The following is a 26,230-nucleotide window of genomic DNA, read 5'->3' as shown; positions in this document are numbered from 1 at the left end:
GAGGAGGAGGAGGAGGAGGAGGAGGAGGAGGAGGAGGAGGAGGAGGAGGAGGAGAAGGGATGATCTTACAATGATATTTTTTTTTTTTGTGAGGGGCGGGAAGAGAGGAGGAACCACCAGAAGCACAGTGAAATAAGGAAGCCGGAGGGTGAGTGAAATGAGTAACCGAAAAAAAAAAAAAAAATCAATACCCCACGAAAGGAGGAGGAGGAGGAGGAGGAGGAGGAGGAGGAGGAGGAGGGGGAAGCGAAGAAGCATCAAGGAAACGACTCTTAAATTACCCTAAAACGCACACACACATACACACACACACACAAAGGAAAGAAAAAAAAATGCAAAGAATGAAGAGAAACCAGAGAAATTAAAGAGAGAGGAAGGGAAGTACTGACAAATAATATGCACACTAGACATGAACAAAAAAAAATGTGGATACATATGCAAAAGAGAGATAAACATTGATTAATACAAAGAAGACAGAGGCATAATGGGATATGGGGGAGAGATATACGTACGTACATGGAAGAGGAATCACAATACACATAAAAGAAGGAAACTACAGAGTACACAGGACACTCAGACGACACGCAAGAATATCATACGTATAAATTAAAATGATAAGGAAATAACACAGCTTGGTGGAAGAGAAAGAAAGCAGCAAAACCAATCCGAACTTCACCCACTCCAAACACCATACACAAAAGTAGACACACACAATTAGGCAGGAAGATAAGCTACACACCAAGCACAGGCGATAAAGAGTGGGTCAACACCTGCGGCCAAACACGAGGGAAACAAAAGGAAGCAGCACACAGCTGTGAGAAAGAGGGAACGAGAGGGAAGGAAGAGGGCAAAGGATAAAATTAATGTTATTTGTCCGTGGAGATAGCAGCTGTGGCACCAATGGCTACTAGCTAGCACGTGCGCACGCACACGCACACGCACGCACGCACGCACGCACACACTGCAGAGTCAGCATGGCAGGAGAGGTAACAGAGCCTCTCTCCACCTCCACAATGTCAGCCCTAATTTTTCACACCACTACCACCACCAAAGCAGCCAAGCCAGTACCCGCACCACAATGCAAGCACCTCCAACAGCCAGCCTGCGACGCTCCCTCACTCTACCGCCACTAAATATACCCGATAAATCGTCCCTCTCCCTCCGTTTGAGTTGACCAGGCAGCCCCGGGCAGCGGGCAGAAGATTATGGCGCTCTCCCCTCCCTCCACTCATAAGCACATTGGTCATAAGCTTGATTACCCCTGTGCTGCTTTGCTCGCCTGTCCAGACCAATTACTTGCCGCCGTCCTTAGTTGCGGGGATTGCTGTCGTCTGCGTGGAGAGGGCAGTAGCCGTGACGCATTTCTCCCTCCCTGCCCCTTTCCTTACTCATCCAGTAAATAATACCTTTTTCACTTCTTCACCGAGTCCTCTCCTCTCTGCCTTCATGCTACTTCACGCCTGTCCCGGTAGGAAATCGTCGACTTGGCAGGAAGTTTACCACGTACTGCCTGCCGCTGCACTCTCAAGGGATGATAAGCGTGCCTCTGCTTACTTCTGCCACGCGTGCTGTATCTTCATCTCCAGCAATCAGCATCACACTGCCTCGTCAGCAAAGTTACCAAGAGAAAGGCTTCAGGTTAACCACTGCTGCTGTTTCTAGAATTAGTTCACCAAAATGCAACAAGGAGAGACGCATCACTATCAAGTGCACCCAGTGAAAAATTTAAACGTGTCCTGCTTAACAAAAATGTAATTTTGGCTCAACAAACACTATGTCTTGAAAAATGGATGAAGTGTTTCCTGAAGTGTTCCCATGACTGGGAAAAGAATGTGCTGGTATGTGTCGGTGCCTGCTTTTCATGGGCTTGTCTCGTCACCTCATACATGTTCCTGAACAATATAACCGCCAAGTTTTCATGGCGGTGGCGACATGTGCTCCTTCCCTGGTCTGGGCTGGACTTGGCTGGAGGAGACAAGGATAGAAGAGAATGTCAGCAGATTTTTAGGGAATTTTCGGACGCGGCGTTACCTGCCCCCAATTGCTGAAATCACTGCAACACTGAACTCAGACCCGTCCACTGAACCAATGAACCCCTGAACCACAAACTAAGCCCCTTCACCAAGACTGAGCCCAAATGGATGACAGAACACCAGCCTGGGAAATTTGTCCATTTGTCTTCATTAACTACTGCAACATTCGCGGTCTTAGATCTAATTTTCAATCTATAGAACACCACCTCTCCTCTACTAAACTTCATAATCTTTCCTCTCTGAAACACAGGTGTCTGAGGCAACTGACAGTAGCCCCTTTTCTGTTCCCTCTTACTTTCTCTATTCTCATTTTCAATCCAAAGCTTGATGTTGCGTTTATGTGCGCAATGACTCAACCTGCACTCCTGCCCACCCACTTGAATCTTCCGAGTTTTCCACCATCTGGCTACGACTACAGAGCCACTCTCAAACTCAATTTGTCTGTGCTGTATACCTCTCACCTAACTCCTCTGACTATAAAAAATTATAGTCATCGTGCCGTAGGGGTTAACGTGGTGTTTCTCAGTGTTCTGTCCTGTCACCCACCCTCTTCTTATTATTCATCAGTGACCTAAACCAAACTTCTTGTCCTATCCACTCCTACGCTGATGATACCACCCTGTACTTTTCCACGTCTTTTCATAAACGTCCAACCCTTCACGAAGTAAAAAAAATCACGCTGGGAAGCCACAGAACGCGTGACTTCTGACCTTTCTAAAATTTCTGATTGGGGCAGAGCAAACCTGGTATTGTTCAATGCCGCAAAAACTCAATTCCTCCATTTATCAACTCGACACAACCTTCCAGACAACTATCCCCTCTTCTTCAATGACACTCAACTGTTCCCCCTCTTCTACACTGAATATCCTTTACTTATAATCTAAATTGGAAACTTCACATCTTATCTCTAGCTAAAACAGCTCCTATGAAGTTAGGCGTTCTGAGACGTCTTTGCCAGTTTTTCTCAACCCCCGGCTGCTAACTCTGAACAAGGGCCTTACCTCTAATGCAAGAGATTTAACCAGTATTCTCAATCATTCATCCTTTTCTCTGGTAAACTCTGGAACTCCCTGCCTGTTTCTGTATTTCCACCTTCCTATGACTTGAATTCCTTCAAGAGAGAGGTTTCAAGACGCTTATCCTTCAACTTTTTACTACAGCTTTGGACCCTGTTCTGGGACTGGCATGTCAGTGGGCTTTTTTTTTTTACTGGATTTTTGTTGTCCTTGGCCAGTGTCCCTCCTACATAAGAAAATGCCATGTGCGTTCGCAGTGTGCAGCTATATTGCTGATGAGGCTGTACATGTGTATTAATAATAATATTCGGTTTATTAATCTTTCAGCCTTACAGCTGAGAATCTACATGTTACATATTAACTTACATATTAATGTATTCACGTAGTACATCTTAAAAAGTTTACGTTAACCTTATAGATCTGGCACCGACCAAGCAATAGACTGGGCCTGGAATGACCAGGTCATCCCGTGTGTATTTTTTATCTCCCGAATTGCACCAGTAGCTAATCACTGCTAAGTGAACAGGAGCTGCGCTGCAAAGAAGTCTGCTCAAAGACTTCACTTGGCCCGGGATCGTAAGTCCGGAGTGCTAGCCACTGGGCCACCAGGCGCTCTCTCTCTCTCTCTCTCTCTCTCTCTCTCTCTCTCTCTCTCTCTCTCTCTCTCTCTCTCTCTCTCTCTCTCTCTCTCTCTCTCTGTGTGTGTGTGTGTGTGTGTGTGTGTGTGTGTGTGTGTGTGTGTGTGTGTGTGTGTGTGTGTGTGTGTGTGTGTGTGTGTGTGTGTGTGTGTGTGTGTGTGTGTGTCGCGCGCGCGCACGCTAGGAATGAATCACCCTAATGATCTCAGAAAACGAAAGGATGCAGGTGCGTTTTGCTTGGAGGAGGAGAAGGAGGAGGAAGGTGAAATAAATGTTACAAAGCCAACTAGGCAGGAAAAACTGGGAATAAAGGGACGAAGGACACTATGGAATAGGTGCTGGTAAAGGTTGGAGGGACAGGGAGGGGGTTGAAAAGTAGGTAAGAGAAAGGAAGTGACAGGAAAGAAGGATGGGGATAAGGAATGTAGAGAAAGGTTATGGGAGTTGGGAAGTAAGAGTGAAGGGAAAGGAGATAAGAAATCTGAAATACGCGTCAAGAGGAAGGAGGTAGGTAATTATGATGTAAGAGTTTTGATGCTCAAGGTAGAGAATTTAGGAGGTCTGAATGACTCATAAACCAACCGACGTAATGCAGCTGTATAAAAGATACTTACTACAAGAATTGCAGTCACCTAAAGTAAATCGAACATACACTCTCCCTATCACAAAAACAGACCAGACGTCTTTTTCCTCTCCTTGAACTAAGGAATGTTCGCAAACACATCAAGCTAGCACCACACCTCAACAATGCTGGTTTATCATAGACTGGAGTACTTCTATTGGTCTGATTCGACACAGAATGTTACCTCTTGCTTTCCTCCTTACACAGTTAATTTCATAGATTCATAAGTTACGTATATAAAATAAAATGTACCTGATTAGTACTTCCATTATGGTTTACATGAATGTCAGAATGAAAAATAAAATCAAAATTACATTTACAGGAGAATTCCCTTCCTGTCTCACATACAAGTAGGTTGAGGAGTCGTGATGCAAGACGTGTCAGGCATCACTCATCCTTGTGAACACCGCTGCTCATGGACAGATACTCGCCGGACAAAAGCCATAAACAGACGAGTGACGAGATGAATGGCAGAGAGAGAGAGAGAGAGAGAGAGAGAGAGAGAGAGAGAGAGAGAGAGAGAGAGAGAGAGAGAGAGAGAGAGAGAGAGAGAGAGAGAGAGAGAGAGAGAGAGAGAGAGAGAGAATTAATTTAAACACTCATCATAAAAGAAAAAAATACGGAGGATCTGACGAAATACAATAATACGTAGTGTACATACACACACACACACACACACACACACACACACACACACACACACACACACACACACACACATCTTAATAAAAAGGAAAGAATTATCCATACGCTCGCGCACACGCTAGATGCCACGCACGCATGCACGCATTGCACGCACGCACGCGCGCGCGCGCACACACACACACACACACACACACACACACACACACACACACACACACACACACACACACACACACACACACACACACACATCTATTTTTTTGTTAAACTAAGTCCCCCTCTTACATAACACACACACACACACACACACACACACACACACACACATCTACCTTTTTGTTAAACTAAGTCCCCCTCTTACATAAAACACACACACACACACACACACACACACACACACACACACACACACACACACACACACACAAACACGTGTGAATGGCTCAGGTTTTGGATGGTGCACCAGTCCCCTAGACAGGCGGGGGGCTCGGCGAGGGGTGTGTGACGCTCCATCATTCGAATGGTAAGGAAACCATAGCCACTGACCGCAGCACAACTATAGTGGCCTGTACTCTTAATATTAAATAGTGCATGTCCATAAATTCTTGTGGAGTTACAACAGTGTGGTCGGAACAGGAACAGCCAATATAACATCAAATAAAACTCGTGTATTGAATAACCTGTACAATACTGGCACATCAGTAGTGTGCGAGGCAGGTATGAGTAAAGGAGAGGCACGTACATGTACATATTAATGCACACAAGATAGTACACAACACTAGATAGAGCTTCCACGAGTCAGCTGATCTACACTGCTGTTGTAAGGCGGGTGCACTCACGAGCCAACAACCTTGCTTCACTGTGAACCAAGAAAACCACAACCAATGAATCAGAAGTACCCAATACTCCAATAATATATTACTGATATTCCTGCAGCATGTACGAGTATACGTTGCCTCATACTGTTATGATCGTCATGCTCCTGGACTATAAAATATTTTGGCTTGTCTGTATAAAAGAAGCGTCTTCATTATCATTATCAACAACACTAATGGACGACATTTTTGTTCAAGAGCCTAGTTTCGTGTCACAGTGAACTGGCTCATCAGCGCGTAATGCATCACTTTGTAATGAACATTAAAGTTACATGGACATGAAGCCCAACGCTTCACCGTCAACTCTACGTGCGTGTGTCAAGTGTGCCCGGCGCTGCACGGCTCGCACCTGGCTTGGTGTCTGTGCCTTGAAGCACTTGGCCATGCGCCTGCCAAGGGTCTAAGGCAATCCTCCCCCTGGTGGCACGCGGCTCAACTACCTGACAGAAACCACGACCTTGGATGGCGGGTGAGGGGTAAGGTCTTTGGCGGGGAGAAATCAGGGAATAACTTCTCCACAGAAATAGTTAGGATACGCGACGATCACATGACACAAGTAAGGGGGGCAACACTCTTGAAAGACCCATTAGGCTCCTGGCTTGACAGGGACATGCGAAAGACTAAGGCCTTGAAGGAGCAATCGAGGAATAACGATCTGGACGGGACAGTTAGCTTGGCCGGACTTTAAAAAGGATGACACTCAGAGGACACCAATGAAGGGGCGAACAACTCCAATTTCGGGGTGGTGCAAAGGTAACGACCTTAATAGGATGAAGGGGGAACAAAGATCTAGTAGGAGCGACAAGAGGGCGACGAATTGGTGGGGATAATAGGAGCACGAACTCTCACAGGGAAAGGAAAAACACATTCACACAATACATGAGCAAGCAGTTCCCCTGACCGCCCCCCTCCCCCGTCACCCTGTCACCCTATCACCCCGAGGGGTTAACATCACTTATGGCATACCTGAACCTGGTCTCGCTCTTCCCCCGACACTCACCTGCAAGAATAAAAAAGAATTGCATTAGCAACACAAAATACAGCTGGAGAGCATGCTTGCCTGGCTTTTTCTCTGGACGCACGTACACGCACCCATGCGCGCGCGCGCAAGCACGCACACACACACACACACACACACACACACACACACACACACACACACACACACACACACACACACACACACACACACACACACATAAAATGCTGAGAAAGGTTGGAACAACATTCCACTACATGGATAAAGATATGATGAGAAAGATAATTCCCACCATGATTAGACCAAAGTTGGAATATGCTGAATCAGTGTGGTCTCCCCACAAGAAGAAACATGTAAAAAAAACTAGAAAGGATACAAAGGATGACAAAGAAGATGGTTCCAGAACTGAAAAACTAACATATGAAGACAGGTTAAAGGAAATGAATTTGCCAACATTGGAACAAAGAAGAGAAAGAGGAGACTTAATACCAATTTATAAATTGTGGAAGAGTGGAAGAAATAGATAGTGAGAAACTCCTGTTAAGAGAAGTAGGAAATACCAGATACACATGAGGACACAGTAAAAAACTAAGAAAAGGAAGATGCTTGAGCAGCATAAAGAAATATAGTTTCCCACAGAGAAATATAGAAGTTTGGAACAAGCCCAGTGGGGATGTGTGCACAACTTCAAGGAAAAAGCTGGACAAGTGTAGATATGCAGACGGGACCACACGAGGCTCTCGCAAATACACACACACACACACACACACACACACACACACACACACACACACACACACACACACACACACACACACACACCAGCGTTATAGTTGAGATACAACATTCAATGCGCGAGGTGTTGTTTCGTAGCAACACTGCTGTATGACTCACCAATGTATCGAGGTGCCTCATACTAAAACAAAAATAAAGGGTGGGCGTCCTAGTCAAGTGAGTGCACTATATTAAACCTGTATGTACGTCCGCGCATATTGGTAGAAGCATGGACATGAAGTTCAACTGATCCTGAATTAATACGTCATAAATTACATACATCAGATATTAAATAATGTTTAGTTTTTCAGAGACACAAATCTAGAAAAAAAAAAAAAAAATAGAAAATGGAAAGGAGTCCAAAAGATGAACAGTCTTCGCGCCGTCGATACGAACCTGCTGTCATGAGACGCGCCCCTCGTGGAGCTCAAGTCCTGCGTCCCTATAAGACACACAGCAACAAGGGAGGGGACCATCTTCCCGTGCTAACGTGATAGTTGAGTGCTTTGCCTTACACTGCCTCTCACGTCCTTATGCTTTGGCTTTAACTCGCATGCAAGAGAGAGAGAGAGAGAGAGAGAGAGAGAGAGAGAGAGAGAGAGAGAGAGAGAGAGAGAGAGAGAGAGAGAGAGAGAGAGAGAGAGAGAGAGAGAGAGAGAGAGAGAGAGAGAGAGAGAGAGAGAGAGAACGAATGTTTACAAAAAAGTCTCCCCTTCAATCAACACCTTACTCTGCCCTGCAACTGTCATTTTCCCGTCTAATCTCCGCCTAACAAAAACCGGGTCTCAGCCTTCCAGCCCCGCGACGCAAAGTCGCTCAGTCATCCTCACCCTACCCGCCCCGCGCCGCCTCGCCCCACCAAGCCTCGATATCCCACCGACTGTTCAACTTGAAGGCAGTCATGTTCGCTTCCCCTCGCTGCTTCCTGTGAATTATTGACTGTGCCTGTCCTCGGAGGGTCAAGGGTGTTGTGCCCCGCCACCGGGGGACCGCCGTCACCCGTGACCACCACCAATGGGTTTGTTGGCCAGTACAGGATGATGTAGATTTTTACTATCTCAAAAACATGGTCACCTCCTTTAGTGACCTCATCTTCACTGGATTTCCATCATTATAGAGACTTGGAGCCGAGAGTCGAGAGATTTACCTAAAAGAGCTTCATATTTAGTTAAGATCAGCCATTCACCTTGTCCCATCCGCGCCTTGTCCTTGGGATTGAGGGATGAGGCACAGGTCTTGCGGGAGCGGAATCAGGGAACGCAATCTGCTCTGGCTAAGGAACGGATGACAGCTCGAGGTTGGGTGGGATGGGGAAGGGCAAGCCATGATGGAGCACGGTGCGCTCTTCCAGTTGTGACACTTCGTTCACGATGTGCAGGGACGGACTGCTAACGATGACCCAGCAAAACGATGCACAACTCATCAAAATGAAGTGTAATGTATTGAGTCTTGCTCGGAAACTAAAAAGTTCTGCACTTACTCAACGGTTGAGATTTTGGTGTTTGAGTGTTGGCTGCCCTGCCACAGGCGCCCTAAAGCCACCGATGTTCCGCCCTCTATAAAGGCGGGTTCACACTTGTCAATTCGCTGCTGAATTGCCACCCGCCACAAGCTGGCAATACATCCTCTCAGCTGGATGTACGTTCACATAGGCGGCTGGGAAGGGGCGGCTGGTTGGCGGGAAATGAATATAACAAAGAGCAACTCAGCAAGATGTCTTCCTCTAGCGACGGTGCTGAAGTGATAGTTGCATTTCTTTTGGCGTAATGAAAACTAAAACGGAAAAGAAAACGCTTGTGGACCTGGCTGAATAAGAGAGATGAAAGGAGTGTCTACCACACTATTTTGCTTGAGCTGAGCGTGGAACACCCAAACACCATCATGAGACAGTGGATACGCCTCAACAGGGATCAGTACCATGGTCTTCTGCAGCTTGTGACCCCCCTTATCAAGAAGGAAGATACTCACATGAGGGATGCAGTGACACCTGGTGAACGCCTGACACTTAAGTTGAGTTATCTAGCAACAGGTAAGGAAGAGGGATAGATAATTATTAAGAACTTGGCTCCATCTGCAGCGATTACTACTCAATTACACACACACACACACACACACACACACACACATATATATATATATATATATATATATATATATATATATATATATATATATATATATATATATATATATATATATATACACACCGTCTCGGGACCCAGAGATGACGTTGATCCCTCACTAGCTCTACCATTAACTTTTCTGCCTCTGGGCACCACATCTCCCACAACTCTTCCCGAGGACACGATGTAAACAAAGCAGCGCGCGGCTTGACAAGACCAACCTGTCGGTCTTGTTAGCGCGGCTGGCAATTCCAGCCGCCAGGCACCAAAAGTTCAGCAGGCGGGCCAACGCGGCTTCCAGCGGCTGGCAATTCAGCAGCGAACTGCCAAGTGTGAACCCGCCTTGACGAAGGTGCTCACCTTGTACCCCCTCCCCCGTCCAGATGTGACGAGAGGCTCCGCCTAGCAACCCCTACCCTGCCCTGCTGTGACGAGGGGCCTCGCCTTGCACACACACGGCCCTGCTGTGACGAGGGGCCTCGTCTTGCGCACTCCACAGCCCTGCTGTGACAAGGGGCCTCACCTTGCGCACTCCACGGCCCTGCTGTGACAAGGGGCCTCGCCTTGCACACCCACGGCCCTGCTGTGATAAGAAGCCTCGTCTTGCACATCCACGGCCCTGCTGTGACAAGGGGTCTCTCCTTACACCGCGACCAGCCCCCCACCCACCCCTGCCATGACGAGGGGCCTCGTCTTTTACAGCCTGCCATGACTATGAAGCAGTGTGGCTCACCGCCTTGTCGTCCACGGTTCTTTAGGGACTCAACATACCCGGCCACGGCACTGGGTGTGGCGCCACGAGGGCCGGCGCTCCAGTAGTTCACACCTCCACCCAGCAGCTGCGTATGAACCACAACTCTGAACTCCCCCCCATGGCAGGCCCCTTCCTGGCCACAAGACCACAAAGGCGCCTCAGAGAGCGGCACCCGGCTGACACAGTACTTCCGGCCGCCACGATGAGAGACGCCGCCACTCTCCACTCAGTCTATCGCTCTTACTCTCCACCCCTGCGTCCACTCTCTGAGAGTTCCCTGGTAAGGCGGGCCACCGCTAGATAGCGGAATCCATTTCGACATGATACTGTAAGCTATAAATATATGTGCAAAATATCTCCAAATATTAATATGACTATCTATCTATTTACACCGATCTATACACTCTCTTACACACACTCTCACACACATATATCTGTGTATATATATATATATATATATATATATATATATATATATATATATATATATATATATATATATACTGTGTGTGTGTGTGTGTGTGTGTGTGTGTGTGTGTGTGTGTGTGTGTGTGTGTGTGGGGGTGGGTGGGTGGGTGTTAGGATCCCCCTAAGCGGATTTGCCTTTGGCTTTCTACCAAATGTCCTTCATTAAGAGTGTCAAAATCTTTCAAGATCTAACTCCTCTCGTGACTTCTGGCACCTAACCAAAAACATCTCCAATAACTGTGCCTTTCTTTCCCTCCTATATTTCAACCAGATGGCACCACTGTTATCACATCTATCTCTAAAGCTGAATCCTTCAGCTTAAACTTCTGCTAAAAACTTTACCTTGGATGATTCAGGGCTTGTTACTCCCTCTCCTCCACCCTCTAACTACTTCATGCTACCTATTAAAATTCTTCGCAATGATGATTTCCATGCCCTTGCTGGCCTAAACCTTCGGAAGGCTTATGGACCTGATGAGGTCCCTTCTATTGTTCTCGGAAATTGCGCCTCCATGCTTACATCTTACCTAGTCACACTCTTTCAACTGTCTGTCTGTGTCAACATCTACCTTTCCTTCTTGCTGGAAGTTTGCCTACATTCAGCCTGTTACTCAAAAAAATAAAATAAATAAATAAATAAATAAATAAATAAATAAATAAATAAATATATATATATATATATATATATATATATATATATATATATATATATATATATATATATATATATATATATAAATAAAAAAGTGACCGTTCTAATCCCTCAAATTGCCGTCTTATTGCTTTAATTTCCTGTCTATCTAAAGTTTTTCTTAATTTATCCTCAACAGGAAGATTCTTAAACATCTATCACTTCATAACCTTCTATCTGATCGTCTGTATGGGTTCCGTGATCTGGCTGGTGATATGGCTTTCCTTACTAAGTCTGGGTCATCCTCTTTTAGAGATTTTGGTGAAACTTTTGCTGTTGCCTTGGAATTATCAAAAACTTTTGATAGAGCTTGCCACAAAGCTCCGATTTTCAAACTACCCTCCTATGGCTTCTATCCTTCTCTCTGTAACTTCATCTCAAGTATCCTTTCTGACCGTTCTATTGCTGCTTTGGTAGACGGTCACTGTTCTTCTAAATCTATTAACAGTGATGGTCCTCAGGGTTCTGTCCTGCCACCCACTCTCTTCCTATTATTCATCAATAATCTTCAAAACTTATTCTCTCCTAAGCTGATGACGTAGGCGTCCAATTCTTCAGGAGGTGAACAGTTCACGCAGGGAAGCCACAGAACGCCTGACTTCTGATCTCTGTAAAATTTCTGGTTGGGGCAGAGCAAACTTAATATTGTTCAATGCCTCAAAAAATCAGTTCCTCCATCTATCAACTCGATACAACCTTCCGGACAATTATCCCCTCTTCTTCAATGACACTCAATTGTCCCCCTCCTCTACACTGAACATCCTCGGTCTATCCTTTACTTATAATCTAAACTGGAAACTCCACATCTCATCTCTAGCTAAAACAGTTTCTATGAAGTTAGACGTTCTGAGACGTCTCCGCAAGTTTTTTTTTTTTCTTTTTTCCCACCTTTCTAGCTGCTAACTCTGTACAAGGGCCTTATCCGTCCATGTATGGAGTATGCTCCACATCTCTGGGGGGCTCCACTCATACCGCTCTTCTAGACAGGGTGGAATCAAAATCTTTTCGTCTCATCAACTCCTCTCTTCTAGCTGATTCTCTTCAGCCTCTCTCTCATCGCCGCAATGTTGCATCTCTTGCTACCTTCTACCGCTATTTTCATGCTAACTGCTCTTCTGATCATGTTAACTGCATACCTCCCCTTCTCCGGCGGCCTCGATGCACAAGACTTTCTTCTTTCTCTCATCCCTATTTTGTCCACCTCTCTAATGTAAGTGTTAACCAGTATTCACAATCATTCATTCCTTTCTCTGGTAAACTTTGGAACTCCCTGCCTGTTTCTGTATTTCCACTTCCTATGACTTGAATTCTTTCAAGAGGGAGGTTTCAAGACATTTATCCTTTAATTTTTGACTACCGCTTTGGACCCTTTTCAGGTACCAGCATCTCAGTGGGCCTTTTTTTAATTTTTTTTTATTGGATTTTTGTTGCCCTTGGCCGGTGCCCTCCTACATAAAGAGAGAGAGAGAGAGAGAGAGAGAGAGAGAGAGAGAGAGAGAGAGAGAGAGAGAGAGAGAGAGAGAGAGAGAGAGAGAGAGAGAGAGAGAGAGAGAGAGAGAGAGAGAGACTGTCACTATTTCTACGATTGAAATGCTAATAATTCATGGAACAAAAGTAAGTGTACAAACATTGGATACGTTATTTTATGCTTTTCCTTGAGGTATCTGGAAGAAGGAAGGGGTCGTGGTCAGGTCTCGTGAGCGGTGGGTGCGGCACACTAGCGCAAATGACCGCTCCAGCTGGCAGGCACCAGCGACGGGCTCGAACTTGACATGTCGGAGGATCAAACTGTGCGGTAGATGAGCGGTTCACTGGTCAGCCCCGAACACGGAGCACAAGGTGATGACATGAATCACCATGATGAGGCCAAGGCACTGGCACAACCCTTTTCGTACACTGCTCACAGCTGCCTGGCACCCACTTCCGACGGTCCCTGACCCTGCCCGAGAGCTACATTGAGGTTGGGAGGAGAGGCTATAAAGTACATAGGCATCTAAAGCAGTGGGGGAACGAGTGTGAATTCCTCTCTGAAAAAAGCTATCACATGAGACTCCTTAGCGGAGACAGACCTATGTGGTGGCTCAACGCCTTTCAGGGCGAAGCTCACACGCATGCGGCGCCAGTACAAAACGAGGCTACTCCGTTTGTCTACTGTCATGACGTCACTCACACACAAAGTGGCAGTATTGCCAATACACCGAAGGGAAGTGCCTTCCGTCTGCTCTTTCGTCTTCCATTTATAACTGGCGTCAATGATTAAGCGAGAGAGAGAGAGAGAGAGAGAGAGAGAGAGAGAGAGAGAGAGAGAGAGAGAGAGAGAGAGAGAGAGAGAGAGAGAGAGAGAGAGAGAGAGAGAGAGAGAGAGAGAGAGAGAGAGAGAGAGAGAGAGAGAGAGAGGGGCGGGGGGGGGCGGGGGACGAAGGAGGACGCCGGAGAACGTTGAAGGAGCATGCATGGGCTGTACAAGTTGTCTACTGCAGCCGCAGTCGATGCGGCCCAAGAAATGCTTCGGAAACAACGTAGTAAAGTGGACCACCAGGAAATACATAGTTCAGTGACTGACGACGGAGGCGGCGAACCCGACACACCTGGCTGATAGGTACCCGCAGGTCCTTCACGCCCCGGAGCATGAGCGAACGGTGTATACCAGTGTGTCAAGGTTCACCACACCTTACCTCTAAACCCTAAGCCCCGAGTGTCATCCTGGCACTACACCTGTACACGCACTCACGTAAAAAAAAAAATAAATAAATAAAAATAAATAAATAAATAAATAAATAAATAAATAAAAAAATAAATAAATAAATAAATAAATATAAATAAAAAAATAAATAAATAAGTAAAAATAAATAAATAAATAGATAAATAAATATAAAAATATAAAAAAAATACAGCTACATTCAGTTAAACTATGTATTTTCTATATTTCTCTTTACGTGCGCAGGTGTGTGTGTGTGTGTGTGTGTGTGTGTGTGTGTGTGTGTGTGTGTGTGTGTGTGTGTGTGTGTGTGTGTGTGTGTGTGTGTGTGTGTGTGTGTGTGTGTGTGTGTGCACGCGTTTAAGTGTGTGTGTGCACGCGTTTAAGTGTGTGTCTAAGTGTCTGTGCACACCAATTACTCCCATTAAGAACCAATTTTAGTCTATCAGTGCATGTGACACCTCTCCCTCAAGGTGTGTGTGTGTGTGTGTGTGTGTGTGTGTGTGTGTGTGTGTGTGTGTGTGTGTGTGTGTGTGTGTGTGTGTGTGTGTGTGTGTGTGTGTGTGTGTGAAGGAGCTATACACATACACCTGGCGAAACGATAATTACTCCCAGTGAGATCTAAAGCACTGTTCAGGGGGTGCTGAACTTATCATTAAACCCAGCTGTGACCTCACTGAACGTTTCCCTTTTGTGTCTCACAACACAAGGGGGCAGTCACAGCCTGTCCTCTAAAGACAACTCTCTTCCTTCACACAAAACTACAAGCACCTAATAACACACACACCCTTCACTCAAAAATTTCAAAATCATCATGGCGACTCCTACACCAGCCTCGGAGTCCTCATCTGGGGAGGGGACCATAAATGTCCCCAGGTCGGACTGCCTTTCTGTCGACGACCCTAAGTGTCTTGACACCCCCCTCAACTTTTTCTTCATTAACTTCTGCAACATTCGTGGTCTAAGATCTAATTTTCAATCTGTAGAACACCACCTCTCCTATTCTAAACCTCATCTTCTTTTCCTCACTGAAACTCAGGTGTCTGAGGCAACTGGCAGTAGCCCCTTTTTCTGTTCCCTCCTACTTTCTCTATCCTCATTTTCGATCCAAAGCTGGATGTTGCGTTTATGTGCGCAATGACTTAACCTGCTCTCGTGCCCACGCTCTTGAATCTTCCGAGTTTTCCACCATCTGTCTACGAGTACAGTCACTCTCAAACTCAATTTATCTGTGCTGTATACCTTTCACCTAACTCCTCTGACTATAAGAAATTCTTTGACTACTTAACTTCCAAAGTGGAGCACATTCTGACCCTCTTCCCTTTTGCAGAGATCTCCATTCTTGGAGACTTCAATGTTCACCACCAGCTTTGCCTTTCCTCTCCCTTCACTGACCGTCCTGGTGAACTAGCCTTCAACTTTGCTATCCTCCACGACCTAGAGCAATTGGTGCAACACCCTACTCATATTCCTGACCGTCTTGGAGATACGCCCAACATTTTTTACCTTTTCCTGACCTCTAATCCTTCTGCTTATGCTGTTACCCTTTCTTCTCCGTTGGGCTCCTGCGATCACAATCTCATATCTGTATCTTGTCCTATCGCTCCAATCCCTCCTCAGGATCCCCTTTAGCGAAGGTGCCTCTGGCGTTTTGCCTCTGCTAGTTGGGGGGACCTGAGGAGCTATTTTGCTGATTTTCCTTGGAATGACTACCGCTTCCGTGTCAGAGACCCGTCTTTGTGTGATGAGCGCATAACACAGGTGATAGTGTCTGGCATGGAGGCGTACATTCCTCACTCTTTTTCTCGAACTAAATCTTCCAAACCTTGGTTTAACACAACTTGTTCTCGTGCTATACATGATAGAGAGGTGGCCTACAAAAGGTACTTAAGCTTTCCATCACCAGAATCTCATGCACTTTATATTTCTGCCTGGAACCATGCCAAGTCTGTTCTCCAACTAGCCAAAAACTCCTTCATTAATAGAAAGTGTCAAAACCTTTCAAGATCTAACTCCCCTCGTGATTTCTGGCACCTAGCCAAAAATATTTCCAATAACTTTGCTTCTTCTTTCCTTCCTTTATTTCAACCAGATGGCACCACTGCTATCACATCTATATATAAAGCTGAACTCTTCGCTCAAACCTTTGCTAAAAACTCTACCTTGGACGATTCTGGGCTTGTTCCTACCTCTCCTTCACCCTCTGACTACTTCATGCTACCTGTTAAAATTTTTCGCAATTATGTTTTCCATGCCCTCGCTGGCCTAAACCCTCGGAAGGCTTATGGAACTGATGGGGTCCCTCCTATTGTTCTCCGAAACTGTGCCTCCGTGCTTGCACCTTGCCAAGTCAAACTCTTCCAGCTCTGTCTGTCAACATCTACCTTTCCTTCTTGCTGGAAGTTTGCCTACATTCAACCTGTTTCTAAAAAGGGTGACCGTTCTAATTCCTCAAACTACCGTCCTATTGCTTTAATTTCCTGCCTATCTAAACTTTTTGAATCTATCCTCCGCCAGTTTTTCTCTCCCCCCAGCTGCTAACTGTACAAGGGCCTTATCAGTCCATGTATGGAGTATACTTCACATGTCTGGGGGGGAGTTCCACTCACACTGCTCTTCTAGACAGGGTGGAATCAAAAGCTTTTCGTGTCATCAACTCCTCCTCTAACTGACTGTCTTCAGCCTCTCTCTCACCGCCGCAATGTTGCATCTCTAGCTGTCTTCTACCGCTATTTTCATGCTAACTGCTCTTCTGATCCTGCTAACTGCATGCCTTCCCTCCTCCCGCGGCCTCGCTGCACAAGACTTTCTTCTTTCTTTCACCCCTATTCTGTCCACCTCTCTAACGCAAGAGTTAACCAGTATTCTCAATCGTTCATCCCTTTCTCTGGTAAACTCTGGAACTCCCTACCTGCTTCTGTATTTCCATCTTCCTATGACTTGAATTCCTTCAAGAGGGAGGTTTCAAGACACTTATTCATCAATTTTTGACTACTGCTTTGACCCTTTTATGGGACTGGCATTTCAGTGGGTATTTTTTTATTGTTTTTTTTTGTTGCCCTAGGCCAGTGTCCTTCCTACATAAAACACACACACAGACACACACACACACACACACACACACACACACACACACACACACACACACACACACACATACAGGATACTTTGATGGGTCACTGTTTGATAAATATGTTGTTTCCTGGTGCAGGTGTGTCCTTAATCCACTCCCATACCTGCCCCTCCCACTCCCTTCCCATCCCCTCGCTTCACGCGCATACTATGTTTTCACCTACAGTACGCATCCCATCCCTCTCCCATTCTATCCAAGCTCCTTCCCTCACGCCCACCCCCCTTTAAGGTTTGTTCAAATACCTCCAACCTCCTCAATTTATTCTCTCTACCGTCGCTCCCTGTCCGTAAAACCACGTGTATTCATTCCCCCGACCTTCACAACATACCCAATCCTTATACCTTATTAACCCTTATTATTGGCAAACGAAACAATATATCCAGAGATGTGTCTTATGAGAGTATTTAGGAGCGTGTGTGTGTTTTTCGTCTAGTTTTCCCTAGTCTGTTAGGACTGAGACGGTGCCTCCTGATGAAGGACTTTTGGATTTGGCATTTCGGAACCGTTAACCCGAGTGGATGCCCTTCCTACCCTCGGACCGTAGCCAGGATTCGAACCCGTGCGCCTGCCCCCAAAGCGCGCGCGGGACCACTGTACCACGGCGGCTTCACATGGATCCACTCTCGTGCGCCTCTTCCTCGCAAACCCATCACGTACTACTCCCTTTTACTCATGACCGACACTGTAGCCATGACTTGCGAAAGGGAAATCTGACCCTCGATCCCTAACTGACTGCCAAGGAGTGAAGGAGGGAGGGAGGGAGGGAGGGAGGGAGGGAAGCAAGCATGAAGTGACTGATGGACGGAGATAAAGGGAAAGAAAAGATGAAGGTAAAAAGGGTTTCATGAAAAAGGTTAAGGATAAGGAAAATAAAGAAAAAAAAAAAGGAAATAGCGGTCGCTTTAACGGAAAACTCCACTTCTCCCACCGTTTGAACGGGGAGGAGCAGACGGGCGGGGCGTGGTGCCCCCGTTGTCTCGGCCCATCCACAGCTAAGACCACGTCCGCTCCAACACTCAGGCCACGCCACGCACACACGGTTTCAAAATAAAGGTGAGAACTGAGAGAGAGAGAGAGAGAGAGAGAGAGAGAGAGAGAGAGAGAGAGAGAGAGAGAGAGAGAGAGAGAGAGAGAGAGAGAGAGAGAGAGAGAGAATGCGATAAGCAAGACTGAAGGAAAAATGGAGTCATTATCACCGATAACCTCATTCTACGTAAGCAGAAGGGTCGCGAAGATGCTCCGGTGACCACTATAGAAGAAGATGGGAGCGGGAAGGCCATCAAGATGTAATAAGCTGCACTGACCCACTCCCCTCACACTCATGGTACCACCCAGCTCGCCCCTCAACACACGCTGCCGAACACTGCACGCCAGCACCCACTCTCAAATAAAGGAGCGAGAGAGGAGGGGAGGGAAGAGACGAACAACTATGATAAAGGTTCTTATTTCCCGAAGGATGAAAATAAAGAATTTCTTAAGCGCAACCTTTTCTATTTCTACAGAAGAGGAAGGGAAAGGGGAGGAGGAGGGAAGGGAAGGGAAGGGAAGGGAAAGGAAAGAAAGGGGAAGGGTGGAGGCTCGCGAATCCCCATCCCTTCCCTCCAACTCTCCACTTCCACCCTCTCCTCCACACTATCCCGCCCCATTTTACGGAAAGGGAGGGACGCCTGGCCGGGTCGCAAGATTGGGTCTCTCTCTCTCTCTCTCTCTCTCTCTCTCTCTCTCTCTCTCTCTCTCTCTCTCTCTCTCTCTCTCTCTCTCTCTCTCTCCAGAGCTTCATTCCATTATGTTTTGTATGCGTCTTGATGTGGGAAAAAAGTTTTCTCAGCCTCTTTAACATGTATGTACCGTTCCTTCTAGCACCTCCTGACTCCCAGTACAAGATAAAGGTGTTCCCATGTAAATTTTCCCTACAAATATTCCACTCACTCTATTTCATCCAAAATAATGCTTCCCCATGATAAATTTTGTTATGTTACATTAGGTTAAGTTGGAGAAATTTAATCAGGGGGAAGATAATTTGGGGTGAAATCTTAGTGGAGAAATTTTCGAGGACAGAATTTCCACAGAAGCCTCAACACTCCCACAAGAAGCCCCCAACCCTAACTCCTCATTCCCAACTGCAACAATCCTGACGCCTTCCCTTCCCACCCTAACCCCCACACACACACCATCCTTTGGTAACATGACCTTTCCATCAAGTCGACATTTCATGGAAGATACCGATTTTTTTTTTTTTTTTTTTTTTAGCACTAACCTTGACCTTGCCTCAACCTCCCTCCACCTTCCCTCTGGGCGCCCCACCACGCGTAGCCACGCAGCACACAACCCAATGCCGAGTTCAGACGCAACGTGCAACACGAACACACATAATCAGTGGTGGCAGACGAAATGTAATGCGTAGTAAAATCATCAAAGTAAGCGGTGATGGGCGAGATCGTGTAATGATAAACCTATGTAAAACATGTAGAAAAGCGAAAATAAACAACAACAAAAAGATGCATACAAGAAAAGAGAAAAAAAACTGCAAAACGCTAACAAATACAGAAGAATCGAAGGTGGAAAAAATAAATAAAAGGAAATTAACATGAATAAAAGCAGATACCTCGGTCGAACCCCAAAATTATTACATGTATATACTTTGGTTATTAATAAAAATCAACTTACAGTACAAAATATAAATAAACAAATAAATAAAAATAAACTACGTTGAAATTCACTGAGCAAGAGCAAACCCATGAGCCGGGAGAGGGAAAGAGGAAGAGAGAGAGAGAGAGAGAGAGAGAGAGAGAGAGAGAGAGAGAGAGAGAGAGAGAGAGAGAGAGAGAGAGAGAGGAGCTGGTGGGGAGAACAGAGGAAACGAAAATGGAGGCAGGGGAGGAGAAGGAAGGAGATGGAGAGAGAGCACGGCGAACAGAAGCTGCCATTGTGGGCCGGGCAGCGGATGTGGCCGGGCACCAGACACACCACGCCACTGTCCTTCACGCTCCCCACGGACGGACGCAAGAACGGACACACGGACGGGAGTGGCGAGAGCGGTACGAGAGCAGGGCATGGGGCGAACGTAACATACACGAGGAAACATCTGCGTCACTAATAAAGGGGGAGGAGGAGGAGGAGGAGAAAAAAGATTAACAAACAACACCAATAATAATAATAATAATAATAATAATAATAATAATAATAATAATAATAATAATAATAATAAACAAGAGCTTTCTCCCCGCCTCAGCCCAGGTTCTTCAAAGTACGAGTCCGAACTCTACTAGTGGGTCGCAACCTCTTGTTCATTGTATCGCCACATCGTAGACAGACATAAACAGCAAGTGAAATGTCTCTCCAAAACGTCAATGTGTGTGTGTGTGTGTGTGTGTGTGTGTGTGTGTGTGTGTGTGTGTGTGTGTGTGTGTGTGTGTGTGTGTGTGTGTGTGTGTGTGTGTGTGTGTGTGTGTGTGTGTGTGTGTACGAATTGGTTTTCACATGAGAGAGAAAAAGATACAATATGATGGATGTACAGGGTCGTGAAGGTACGGTAGTATATAAAATAAAAATTGGACCGTGATGAAAAATTTTTAAGAATACTGCCCTAGCCTATTCACACAATCCCCTCAAGGCTATTTGATCTATTGTTATCCCTTACGCCTCTCCCTAACACACTTATCTGCTTTTACTTTGCCTCAACCTGTCAATGATCTCTCACTTCAAGCCATACCGAGAGTTCATCAGTGACTCATGCCTATTCTTTCTTTCCTCAGGAGGTCCTTTCACGTCCGCAGGTCAGGAAACTCGAGGGCATAGGGGGATAAGAGACTGAAGATGACACAGAAAAAGGGAGGACGGGACGAGATCACGTAGTAGTGCTGAAATGCACGTAAGGTGTAGTGGAGATAAGAAAATTACGGGATAGATGGTTATACTTGAGCGACCACGCACGCACGCACGCACGCACGCACGCGCGCGCACGCACGCGCACACACACACACACACACACACACACACACACACACACACACACACACACACACACACACACACACACACGGATGTTTAGGAGAGACGAAAGGTGAAATATACAGGGTGGGTGGAAATAAATGAAGAGAAAGGGGGACCAGGGAAAAGGGGGTTCACATGGGAATGCGTGGAAGGGAGAGACGAGGGGTAGGAGGGAACAAGATACTGGAAAGACACACAAAGAAGGAAAACACAAGGTAAGGACACACACACACACACACACACACACACACACACACACACACACACACACACACACACACACACACACACACCCAAAGGGGGGGATACTCACCTGGAGGAAGCAGTCCATCACGCCGCCACAGGCCACCATCCTCCCCACCGGCCGTCCGCCTCCGCACTACAACATCGCCACACTCCCTCACCTCCCTCACCTCTACGGCTTCGCTACTTAATCAACCTCTCCCTCTATCACGCTGAAGGGCTGGAACGCGGGTTGACCTCTCTCTCTCTCTCTCTCTCTCTCTCTCTCTCTCTCTCTCTCTCTCTCTCTCTCTCTCTCTCTCTCTCTCTCTCTCTCTCTCTCTCACACACACACACACACACACTAGTAATGAAGGTCCTTAAATGTCGACCGTTTTTTTTTTCTACGTCTACGCCACTTAAGTGTATTTTCATTCCGGTCTTGTTTTTTTTTTTTTCACCCCTTTTGCTTGGTATCAATCTGTTGTACTTTTCTCTTTTCTTCAGTGGCAACGGTGAGGGAGGTGGGCGTGACGGCACACTGACACTGGTAACACTGTCTGTCTATCTGTGCCTTTTGTTTTTGTTACTGCTGCGCAAAAAAAAAAATAAATAAAAATAAATAAAAATAAAAAAGATAAAAAAAAAATGAGGATGTAGGTCAGGATAACACTTTTTTCTAGTCTTCTTTTTTATATGCACGAGTATACGTAGACTGTTTTCTTTTTTGTCTTAAATTTTTTTTAGTTTCTTTATTTCCATTTCAATATCGTACGAATATGATGGAGATGGCAACGATGTTGGGGAAGCTCAACCACACACACACACACACACACACACACACACACACACACACACACACACACACACACACACACACACACACACACACACACACGTCTGCTTCACTCAATATAAAAGTGCCGGCGAAAATGCAAATCGACATTAATGAAGCGAACAATAAAATGGACGTGGAAGCTTTGGGAACGCAATATCCGAAATTCTCTATAATTTGCGTATGTGTGTGAATGAGAGAGAGAGAGAGAGAGAGAGAGAGAGAGAGAGAGAGAGAGAGAGAGAGAGAGAGAGAGAGAGAGAGAGAGAGAGAGAGAGAGAGAGAGAGAGAGAGAGAGAGAGAATGTTGGGAAGGAGGGATATAGAAAAGTGTGTGTGTGTGTGTGTGTGTGTGTGTGTGTGTGTGTGTGTGTGTGTGTGTGTGTGTGTGTGTGTGTGTGTGTGTGTGTGTGTGTGTGTGTGTGTGTGTGTGTGTGTGTGTGTGTTGCGGGGTGACGATGAGACGGACTGATGGGAGAGAGGGGGTAAACAAGGAAGTAGATTTGAGGGAGAGAAGGGAGGAATGCAAGGGAAGGGATAAAAGAGAGGAGGGAATGTAAAGGAAAGGAAAATGGGGGAAGGAGACACACCACTTGAGTTTCCGGAAGTTACTATACACACACACACACACACACACACACACACACACACACACACACACACACACACACACACACACACACACACACACACACACACACACACACACACACACACACACACACACACACAGAGAGAGAGAGAGAGAGAGAGAGAGAGAGAGAGAGAGAGAGAGAGAGAGAGAGAGAGAGAGAGAGAGAGAGAGAGAGAGAGAGAGAGAGAGAGAGAGAGAGAGAGAGAGAGAGAGAGAATTTCACGAGACATGCCTATAGAATTGCGGCAGTATTGGCCTGGTAAAGGAGGATGGTTAGTAGGAAGGGAGTAGGAGCGTATGATACAGGACGCCTTAGTATACTTCGTTCTGCATCACACAAACTGCCGCACCCACTCACGCCCACATCCTGCCTCGCTCTCCCACCCGCCCGTCCGCCCACGCCTGCACCCTGTTATACCATATTCGTGCTCACTCGTCTCCCTGTCTGTTCCAACACACCCACCATTGCAGTCCATCACCTTTACCATCACAGCAAAGAAGCAGCAAAATGGTGTGTGTGTGTGTGTGTGTGTGTGTGTGTGTGTGTGTGTGTGTGTGTGTGTGTGTGTGTGTGTGTGTGTGTGTGTGTGTGTGTGTGTGTGTGTGTGTGTGTGTGTGTGTCGTCGATCAGTGACCAAAGCAATCACATTCCATCTGCTGAAGATGCGGGATCCTCCTCCTACTCCTCCTATACACACACACACACACACACACACACACACACACACAGAAGCGTTACCTCAGCAACCACACGGACCTGAGCGAGGAAGTGCGCCCTGTTCAAACACACCAGTCCGCTACACACACACACACACACACACACACACACACACACACACACACACACACACACACACACACACACACACACGTTCTGGCCCTCCACTCCTCGATCCCCTTCCAGTCCTGACCGTCCTCCACCCACGTCAGAAGCCTCGAGTCAACTTGTGTTCCCAGTCACTAGTTCACTTTTGCTCCCGATCCCAAGTCCAGTCCCACCTCCACAAGTCACTCCTGCCCGCAAGCCCACAACAGACAGCCTACTTTTGCCCCCAACCGCTAACCCCTGCCTACCTAGCTCTCCACCCCCTGCCCGCCGTCCCGCATTGTTCCCTCCTTTACACATGCTACACTTAATCCATTTTGACTCCTTCCGGTCCCCTCCGTATCCCTCTCATAACTACACTGAAGAAAGGGGAAAATAAAATAAAGAAAAAAATTACATGCAGGGAACGATCTTCTATCACTGTTTCCTTTTTTGACAAGTGTAATAAGTGGACAGAACTGCAATATATCAGAAAGTCCTCCGATAACGAATATACTATATACTCGATTCTTAGCTGAGTGTGTAGCTGTGGCCTGTACACATACACCAATCCCTTATGTACTACGAGTCCCCCAGCACTGAGAGGTGCTTGAGGACAAAGTTGCAGTGGAAAATATGTTTGATGAATACTTAATTTAATGAAACGAAGGAATGAGTCAGACGCCTAAGGTCACACGGAACTTTGGATTACTGGAGATACAGCATGGAATGAGGGATGAGAAGAGTGGGATCAGCTGTGCACGGGTGTCCAGGACGCTTGAGGCAGACGGGGAGGATGCCCCCTATGTCACGCAGCCTCCAGGGTGTCACACACGTGCCAACGTGTCAACTTTCTCTGCCCCAATGGCCGTCAAGTTTTACTGACAGATTTAAGTTTTCCACCGAGTCTCTACCGCAGCCTCCATTGCTGGCTGGCTGAGTGGCAGAGCGAAAGGGAGACGTGGGTTATGAGTGGTGGTGGTGGTGGTAATGAGGGAGTGAGGTTGTCGAACTGGTATGACTCTCTCTCTCTCTCTGCTTACCCATGTGTTCAGTCGCCGATTTGTCTCTCTTAACAAAAACACAGACAGCGTCTCATCTCACCCTGCACGAGTACGCCCAGTCCCAATACCCTCAACAATGCGCGCGCGCGCACACACACACACACACACACACACACACACACACACACACACACACACACACACACACACACACACACACACACTATGACTACCAGTATCACATTCAACCCTATTCGAGTCACAATCTAATAATAATAAAATATATATATATATATATATATATATATATATATATATATATATATATATATATATATATATATATATATATATATATATATATATATATATATATATATATATATATATATATATATATAATTTTTGTTAAAAAATCAGTGCTCAGGTATTTCCACAGGAGGGCGCAACACATACACGTTCAATGGCTGCGCGGCGGAACACACATCGGACACACACACGCACAAGGCTGCACACTCACACGCGGACACAACAGCGACAAGAGCTGGTCGGGTAGTGACCGTCAGTGGCGGCCCGCGGCACACTCAGCTGCAGTCCCACCCAGCCCTATTTCCCCCGGCACCCTGCCCACCCTGCCGTGCCCCTCCCCGCTCCAGCATCCCCGGTGCTTGCCTTCCCTCCCGCTACTGAAATTTTTGTGACTAAAGAGGAGACTCGGGATGCACCAATGTGGCTGCTTCCGCTGGCCTGCTAGCGTGCACCCAGTCAACCACTGCACGGGGCGGGCGGGGGGATGGAAACAGACCGAAAAAAGAGGTTGTTTGGCCACTGACTGAATAGCACCACTACCACCACCACCTATTTCCACACCAATTTCCACAGGAGGGCGCAACACATACACGTTCTGTGCGGCGGGACACACAGCGGACACAAACACGCACAAGGCTGCACACTCACACGCAGACACAACAGCGACGAGAGCTGGTCGGGTAGTGACCGTCAGTGGCGGCCCGCGGCACAGTCAGCTGCAGTCCCACCCCGCCCTACTTCCCCGGCACCCTGCCCACCCTGCCCTGCCCCGCCCCGCTCCAGCATCCCCGGTGCTTGCCTCCCCTCCCGCTACTGAAATTTTCGTGACTAAAGAGGAGATTCGGGATGCACCAATGTGGCTGCTGCTGCTGCTGTCTTGCAAGCGTGCACCCAGTCAACCACTGCTCGGGGCCAGACCGAAAAAGTGATTGTTTGGCCACTGAGTGAATACCACCACCACCACCACAAACCTAAAAACAA

At 46.6% G+C, this 26,230-nt stretch overlaps 1 protein-coding gene across 16 annotated transcripts in view; it reads right to left on the bottom strand.

The window, feature by feature from the left end:
- The window catches only part of LOC135101587 (tyrosine-protein phosphatase non-receptor type 9-like), a 251,169-nt gene that overhangs the window by 134,766 nt on the left and 90,173 nt on the right, over positions 1 to 26,230 (bottom strand). For 2 of the 16 annotated variants that reach the window (XM_064005778.1, XM_064005807.1), the window contains exon 1: positions 21,755 to 22,255. The exons of 12 other annotated variants lie outside the window; for them this stretch is intronic. In XM_064005778.1, coding sequence (XP_063861848.1) covers positions 21,755 to 21,793 — 39 coding nt within the window. In that variant the 5' untranslated portion in view covers positions 21,794 to 22,255. Of the gene's footprint in view, positions 1 to 1,406; positions 1,464 to 6,795; positions 6,830 to 21,754; positions 22,256 to 26,230 lie in introns of those variants that run through there. 2 more of the 16 variants (XM_064005863.1, XM_064005796.1) reach the window with 2 other exon arrangements.

The sequence above is a fragment of the Scylla paramamosain genome, chromosome 1, assembly GCF_035594125.1.
Source record: "Scylla paramamosain isolate STU-SP2022 chromosome 1, ASM3559412v1, whole genome shotgun sequence".
NCBI lineage: Eukaryota > Metazoa > Arthropoda > Malacostraca > Decapoda > Portunidae > Scylla > Scylla paramamosain.
This window is presented reverse-complemented; position numbering and strand designations above follow the sequence as displayed.